At 38.3% G+C, this 8,378-nt stretch overlaps 1 protein-coding gene across 5 annotated transcripts; it reads right to left on the reverse strand.

Moving 5' to 3' along the window:
- Window positions 1-1,023: 1,023 nt before the first annotated feature.
- On the reverse strand, window positions 1,024-8,019 carry si:dkey-8e10.3 (serine/threonine-protein kinase SBK1). Of its 5 annotated transcripts, none has more exons than XM_035656791.1 (5): window positions 7,897-8,019; window positions 7,738-7,773; window positions 5,882-6,044; window positions 5,183-5,385; window positions 1,024-4,750 (listed from the first exon to the last, which is right to left on the reverse strand). In XM_035656791.1, the coding sequence occupies exons 3-5, from the start codon at window positions 6,042-6,044 to the stop codon at window positions 4,091-4,093; spliced, it is 1,026 nt and encodes a 341-aa protein (XP_035512684.1). In that variant the 5' UTR covers window positions 7,738-7,773; window positions 7,897-8,019; the 3' UTR covers window positions 1,024-4,090. The 5 variants fall into 5 exon arrangements, with proteins under 5 accessions (XP_035512684.1, XP_035512686.1, XP_035512687.1 ...); XM_035656793.1 differs by having other exon boundaries at window positions 7,903-8,014; XM_035656794.1 differs by having other exon boundaries at window positions 7,726-7,773; window positions 7,897-7,987.
- Between the last annotated feature and the right edge of the window lie 359 nt (window positions 8,020-8,378).

An 8,378-nucleotide genomic window follows, 5' to 3' on the forward strand; every position in this document is an offset into this window, starting at 1 on the left:
CCTGTACCTCTGTCAGAATAGGAAGGAGTTTTGGAAGTTGCAGAGATTAAGACCCCTTCTGCACAGAGGAGAAACCTGGATAATGTTCAAATCATGTATGCAAACATACAAACAAATTTGTTTACAAATGTAAACAAACCAGGATAAGACTCATGAGCTGTATGTATAGAAGCCATCAATAAGAACAGCTTTTAATTTTCTTTTTCAGGTTTATTCAATTTCCCAAGTCCCACAAATTCACAATTATAAACAGTACACATTTAATAAATGGTTTTTATAACACACTGAAATTTAGTTGTAAACAGAATGTGTATTAGAAGTGATAATTAATGTATTTGTCAACAACTATAACTCCTCCTGTGGGCACCAAAGTGGAGGCTGCTATATAAACAGATAATGAATGAAAATTATAGTTATAATTGTTGACAAATACTGTACAATAATAAACCAAATCCACTTGTATCTGTTCACAGCCACAAGCAGTGTGTTATATATTAATTTAATGTTTATATACAGCTTATAAATGCTAAATATATTAAAGTTTTATCAATGTATTCTATTCCATTTGGACATGATGCTGTTATAAATGTTGGGAGCATTAATCAATGCTAATGGGTTTCTCACTATATAATATCACATCCAGTCTGCAGTTGTAAAAGTTGTTAATGAATAAATAAACACTTTCCTGATGAAAGTAAAACTTAACTAAAAGGTAAATCAGGTGCTGGAAGAGGATAAATGGCAACTACTTTTTTTTTTTTTTTTACAACCCGGTGAATTAAGGCTTCGAACTGCTCTCTAAAGCATTGGTAAATTATGTATGTCATAATTTTAACATTTTCATGTAAGCAGTTCCACAATCTTTCAGCTGTCATTTAACTGTAAAAGAAATGGCTTTTTCCGGGACGTATGGTTATCTACCTCAGTGCATGATAATGTACTAACATGCTTGTTAAGGGTGCAAGTATCAGAAATGTGACAGCTGTGTAGATAAAATAAAGAGGAGAGTCTATGAGCACAGTGTCGTTCATAACAGCACGAAGCGATCTTTATTTGGCAGGCGAAGGAAATCATGTGACAATAAGACTTATGATTCTGGTGTAGATATAGTTTCCTGGAAATTATACTCTGCTTATCAGTTTAGCTTGAGTTTGTACTGTTAGATTCGACAGAAAAGCACAATCTCTCACTCATATGCAAAAAATCTGCATTGAAAAACTTAAAAATATATACTTCGGTTGTAAATGCCTTGTTACACAGAATAGGCATGCAAAACATTATTTTAATCTTTTTAAACACTGGGTCTGCTATGTGTGGGAACGCCAACACAGATAGCTGGTGAGTCAAATGCCAACACAGGCTTTGCGATTGGATTTACTGTGGCTGTATTAGTGTTTGTATGACAGGTCTGGATGTGCCGTTGGGCCCAGGTGTCAGCTGAAAGATGACCCTGGTTAGTGCAATGCCCTAAATACGTTCTATCGAGCAGGTTCAGGGGCCCGGGCCAAGTTTGGGTCTGCCCTCTCAGGGGGTGACGCTTCTTGTCCTGAAAGCACCTGTGGCATCCTATATGCCCAAACAAAAGCAGGACATCCATCAGTGGAGAGCCAGCTGTGGCAGAGATTATTCAGTGTAAAGAAGCTAAAGAAGGTCAGTGAAAGGGGGTTTAGACAGACATCTGACATAGGTCAAGGATCTAACTTTAAAGAGGGTAATATGATATTTGCCCAAGAGAGTGGATGAAAAAAGCAAGACCGTTTTTTATTTTTATTTTCCATCTGCAATCTCTCACAGCATCATATACAACTGTGTAAGGGAGATGGCGTCACCTGTGCACACTGTGCAACACTGACTTGTAATATATGTATTATTTATGTATATATTGTAATTCAATCTTTGATTTTTTCGATTTTGTAACAGGTAGGTATACTAAGGAGTTTAAAAAAAATAATAATAATTGTGTGTTATGTTACAATTTAACAAAATATAACAAAAAGCATCTATACCAAATGTCAGACGGTTAGATTTGTTGCAGTTGAGGACAAAAGTTATCAGTGAACTCTTGTCATTTATGAACACGTTAATTCCACAAAAAAAAGACATCAAATTATACATAACGTATGTATCAAAGTTAGTAATGTAAATGATCTAAATAAACAATCCACAGTTCAAAGTCTAAACTATATTTATGAGTTGTTATAAGTTATATGCAGCAACAGAGGAGAGCCCTTAAAAGAACTGCAGTTTCACTCCAGATAATGTTAGGCTGTAAAACAAACGTGCTGCACGGTGCTTGGAGATATCTGAAAACACTAACTGCTGTCCACAAAAACCTGTATTACTTACTCTACACCAGTACAAGTTCACACTGCTGTACTATTCAGTACTGCATACATGTAAATCATTCTGAACACTGGTAAAAAGGTTTATATTTTACTATGTACTTTTCATTACGCATAGCTTTAAAGTAACAGTGCAAAATATGAAGGGTTCATGTGCTGCCATGAGCTGCAAAACAACATATTTTTTGAACTGCTGAAACAAAAATAAAGTTTCACCGACTTGAGCAGAACTTTAGACTGGATAACTAAAAAAAAAAAATACAAAAAAATAAAGACAAGAAACAAAAATAGTTCATAAACCTGATGCTTAAAAAAGCCCACTTCCATAAATGTGGACTTACAAGATACAGATTTTAAAGAACGGTCCCTACTTTTAGTCCTGAATATGGATCAAGCTCTAAAAACATTGAATTCTACATTCCCATAATGCAACTGCCTGTTGCACTCCATGTGTGGAGTTTGTAACACAGGCTTTTTGTTAAAAGTTTAAAGGTGAAAACTTAATCCACATAAACCCGATCACATCATACTTTACTTTACTTCTCAAACTTTGGAAAGCTCCCTCCAGAGCCACAGACCACAATATACTACTGTTTTCACAGGCCGAGTAGAACTGTGATGAGTAAACTGACCCTGATATGTGCCCCCGTAAGTACAATTTTAGATTAGATAGATACTTGTACTCTACTTAGTAGTATTCACATTTGATGCTACTTTATACTTTTACTACATTCAAGAGGGACATATTGTACCTATTGCTGACAGCTGCAGTTACTTTGTGGGTCAAGATTTTGACATTTAAAACATATAATTATCTATAAGATATGATGCCTTATTATTAACTAATAATAATGCATTGATAACAACTGACCTGTTAGAGAGCACCGAGGCCCCTAACAGGTCTGTTGTTTTTGGGCCCCTGTTGCTCCCCTCCTTCATTACATACCCAAGACCCAGAGACCAACCAGTACTGCTTTGCTGAAAAGTACTGCCTGGTCCCATTTGAGTGCAGTGTAAACTACAACTACATTTTGACTCAAGGCCCCTCTACAAAACAAGGCCACAGAGATTAGGTAATAAGGGTCCACCTTAGCTGACATTGTACTTTAAGTATAAACTAATTAAAATCAGCTCTATCTTTACAAATCATAACATTTTGTATCATATCAGTATATTAATTAATGAATGTGTTAATTGAGTTGTAATTCTGCGTATAACACTGATGTACTTTTACACAAGTAACATTTTGAATGCAGGACTTTCACCTAAAGGACCAGTGTATAGGATTTAGTGGTATCTCAGTGAAGTTGCAGATTGCATGCAAACTGAATACCCTTCGCCTTCCAAGCGTGTATATAAAAACGATTCATTTCAAAGTAACGAAAACACAATGATTCTTATTTTCAGTTATACACTAATGACAGCATACCTATGAATATCATATTCCATTCCATTTCTGCCAACAGAGCCTCCTAAATCCTACACACTAGTCCTTTAAGTAAAGACAGGAACTCCAATATCTGTAGACTCCTTGATTATGTTGCTTTCAAACGGTCTTTTAAATATACTCTAGGACACAAGCTTTAGAATAATGCGTCACCCTTCTATATGATGTAAAAACCATATGTGACATCACTGCAAATCACATGCCTCATACCAGGCAACTAGGATTTAATGTCTATATTGCATATTCTACATTCTGTCAAGGCATACAAAAGCTATAGATTATATAGAAGAGCAGTCTTTTACTAAGTATCCACTTCCCCATGCCCAGGATTATTCCCAGAGGCACTAACTTTTTCGTTTTCTGCTGTCTGCTGCTGCCCAATCCCATGTTCCTTTTTAATCCAGTCCTTCTCCACATAAGCTCTCACTTCCCCCACTGTACACCGCTTTCCTGCATCTAGAGCCAGGAGTTTACCAAACATCTCCATGGCTTCTGGAGTGAACCTTTTCCACAAAGGAGGCATGTCCTCCTCAGTGTTAGGTCTCTCCTCCATTCTGCACCAGTCTGCAAACTCCTGGTAGAAGTCATCCGAGTCCATGCAGCACTCCCAGGGGAAGTAACCTGTAAGGATGCAGAAGATGACCACCCCAAAGGCCCAGGTGTCCAGGCTTGGCTCCACACTAAGCGGAGGGGCGGTCACTTCTTTTTGGCCCTCCATCAGGGCTACGGTGCAAAGCTCCGGGGCCATGTACGGCAGGGTTCCTGTGATGAAGCGTATTAGAGTGCCTCTCTTCTGGGCCAGACCAAAGTCTGCCAGCTTGACCTGGCAGCAGTGATTGTCCAACAGGAGGATGTTTTCAGGCTTGACATCACGGTGGACCAGGCCATGGCTGTGGATGAACTCCAAAGCACTGGCGATCTGGAGGACACAACGCTTTACCGAAGATTCCGGGATACCCACCTAGAACCGTCACACAAAGCAGGAATAGAACTTTTTGTGTTGTTTGCAAAGGTGCCAGAATAAACACAAGGGATGACCGAGTTCACCATGGTCTGTATCTTTATCTCTCCAACCAATTAACTTTTCTGTATGCATATCCATACTTGGTGTGGACGGGACTTAAAACGGATTTGTGTTAAACCAGAACTGGAAGTGTATCACAAGAACAAGAAAGCCATTTACAGAACAACTTTTTAAAAGTTGAAGATTGCTCTATTTTCAAGTGCGTATATTGACACATTTTACTCTGATGATACTAAAAAGTACGAGTATCTGTACCAGATACTCGTTTCGATCGAGTACTCGCTCAACCCTATTACATACAACCTCACAGACCTACTAGATGGCTGTAGTATCGGTTTTATAGGCTTGTTTTGCCGGTGTTTGACTCACCTTTGGCTGGATGACAGCAAACAGGTCCCTCCCAATGACAAGCTCTTGGGCAAAGCAGTAGTGCTCATTAGACTGGAAGGCAATGCCAAAGAGGCCCACGATGCAGGGGTGACAGGACAGGTGTAAGGAGATGCAGTACTCTCGCAGAAAGCCCTGCAGCTTAGTCGAGGCTTTGGGCATCACTTTCAAGGCCATGGGAGTCCCTGTAGATCATCCATACTTCACTTTGGCTATTATTATTACTGGTCATGCACATCTGCGATACTGTGCTGATATTAGGTATTCACTGTTTAATGTAAAACTGATTATATTGTAGCCTGGCTTTTCTGCAACTCCCAGGTCACCCAGCCACTGAACCTCCAATGGTTTTCAAATTCAAAGCCTCCAGGCATCGAGCCAGCCAGCCTCATGCCAGCTTGTGCACTAAATTCTGCTCTCTCTTTTGTCTACACTGGCGCAGTCATTGCTCCACTTTGGCTTGGCTTTTTTTCGCTTAGGGTCGCCTACGGTTCGAAATTCTCCTCCAGTCAGGAGAGTGAGGGTCATCCATTTTATCTTTTTCTTAAATAGTACCCTCCTCTTAACCTTCCAAATTTATTTCCAGTTGCTAACTTTGTCTGCTGTTAAGCAATCCTAAATCCTAAAATGGGCTTCAGATCAGCAAATGTTAAAGATTATATGAGAAAAGAGTAGTCATACCCCTGAAGCGATGCGTGACCAGCAGCACTTTGCCGTATTTCCCTCGGCCGATCTCCTTGATGATGTTGAAGTGTTCCTGGATCTCCAGGTGACCAAGGCTCTGTGCTGTCAGTTCCATCAGCTCGTCAATCAGGCTGCCATCAGCGAGGCCTAGCTCGATCATCTTTACCCACACACGGACAGGACAATCAATACATCACCACTTTACAGAAAAATAGAACTGTCGATTTCTTTCCATTTATATGAAATAGTAACTAAATCACTGGGTCATTAACTGTAGCAACTTAAAAATGACAGTATGCTTCTTCAGAATTACTTGCAGGATGGTTTGATAGCTTCGAGAAACCCTTCCCGCCACACTTTTCCGACTTGGGATTAGGGCGTGCTGTGTCTGATCATTTCTGTTACCTTCCAAAATTGGCTATGTGACATTCCTACCCACTTCACACCATGATTCCTTAGTGTTTGAATTTCTCCCTCTATTTTCTTGGCCACAGTGTCACTTTTCATGTCAACAACCTAGTGCAACACTCCGAATGTCTTCCAGATGGGACTGAAAATGTGCGCTGTTATTCCTATATTTATATATATAATATATTTATTTTACTTACTTTAATAAACACTTCTGATTTCTAAAGTGATCGACAACACATTTTACAAACTAAGGCTGTTCGAGCATAAAATGTATATATTTATGCCACAAAAAGCACAGAATCTCTTAAAGCATTCCAGTATTTTCGGATACAATTTTTATATAAAAGCATATACAAAGCACATGTGAATCATACAGTGAAACATATGTTTTATGTTTTTTTCATTAATTTAGAAATATGTCCCACACTTTGCATTTGCCTCAGTCCTTAATAAACATTGTAATAAAATTATGATGTGCACAAATGCCTCTGTAGGACAATAAGGGTCTGATTGGGTCCTGCTCCAACTGGCCTGATATTTATCTATATATGTATATATGTATTTATTTTTTGTATGTATGTAAGAAAGTTTCATATCTAACATATACTGTAAGTTTAGCGTATTGGTGTGTAAGACGTATACCATCTAACAGCAGTGTCCCCAGTTTAATTCCAGCTGAGGACCAACAATTAAAGGAAGTCTAAAAATGGTAAGTTACCTTCCATTATTGCCCTCATTACGTATTATGTATTATGACTTATTATTTCTAGCTATTTTTGTCTCTTTTTCTGTTTAACTGTGCTTTAGACCACTGCTGACTTTGTTTCTCTGGCAAATGCCTTTGTAGCCCCACGAGAGATGCAGAAAAGTTTCTTTCCATAGGCTATTATGTTGAACTCTGTCCTCTTTTATGTATTTTTATGTCCTCAGCCTTGTCCACCACATCCTCTTCGGCTAATTAGGTTTAGGTTTAGTTTTCTTACAGTTGTACATATGTAAATTTTTGTATATCTAATTTAATTTCATAATTTATATCTTTAACATGTATCCTTTAACATTTCTTAGGGTTGAAATAATAAAAATAAAAACTGTTAATCATAAAAAAAAAAATTCTTAGGGTTAGGGTTATGTGGTGTAGGGTTTTTATACTTGTTTTTATTTTTTAATTTTAGTACAGCCTAAATGAGTATGCCACGCTGCATTTTACTACATATATTGCTAGTGTATATATCAATTAAAACTTTGAATCCTTAAATAACAATAACAACTAAAGATCAAAAACATGATCGAACTTTATGTTTTATCATTTCAGCATGTTTCATAGTGGTAAATTGTATGTGACTGATCAAAAAATACACTGAAATATTTTGTTATAGTAGCAGTATTGGATATCAGTCCATATAAACCATGCTTAGATATTGATCACTTACTCCAAGTCTTACCTTTTTTCAGTTGGTTTCCAATACAGTCACTGGAGTCTGAAAACAGGAAAACCAAAACACACAAAATGACTGACAGTCACACCACCATGCTGACAGCTGACAAAATACAGATAATCAATATGCTGTAGCAGTGCGGGTTGAATGTCTGTCCTGTCCGACCTCCACCTTCGCTGCTGCTGCTGTGTGGATCAGCATGTAGAGTGGACCTAAAGGTTTTCACTGCCCAGAACGCAACTCTGTGCTCGACTGCTGCGATGGGGACAGAGCCCACTTTGACAGCTGATTACAAACTGTCTCTGCAAAGGGCATGCACATGCAACACACACAACCACCACAACACCCCCACACAACACAAACACACCAACTGGGCCTTACATACCGTAATTACTTCAACTACACACATGCATTGATGTAAGTATATGTAATGCATATGCATATGAAAAAAACACTGAGATAAAGTTTCACAGACAAACAACTGTCACTCATTCACATATTTCTGTATATGGCAACTTCATAGCACTTGACTGATTCATGGGTGTGTCACTAGTGTGCATATGTACACGCACACACGGACACAGTGTAAGTGCCTCACAACTTCCGGGCTGAGATCTCAACCCTTTATATTATTATTATTTTTTTTT

Source organism: Morone saxatilis, unplaced genomic scaffold, assembly GCF_004916995.1.
Source record: "Morone saxatilis isolate NCDOM2014 unplaced genomic scaffold, NCSU_SB_2.0 Contig15, whole genome shotgun sequence".
Classification (NCBI taxonomy): Eukaryota; Metazoa; Chordata; class Actinopteri; family Moronidae; genus Morone; species Morone saxatilis.

What these genes read in the sequence shown, in the direction of transcription:
- si:dkey-8e10.3 (XM_035656791.1), bottom strand. Translation starts at nt 6,044, where the DNA reads ATGATCGAGCTAGGCCTCGCTGATGGCAGCCTGATTGACGAGCTGATG. An exon ending in GGTCACGCATCGCTTCAGGG is followed by an intron (nt 5,386 to 5,881) that starts GTATGACTACTC and finishes GATGATCTACAG; the next exon opens with GGACTCCCATGGCCTTGAAA. An exon ending in TTGCTGTCATCCAGCCAAAG is followed by an intron (nt 4,751 to 5,182) that starts GTGAGTCAAACA and finishes TGACGGTTCTAG; the next exon opens with GTGGGTATCCCGGAATCTTC.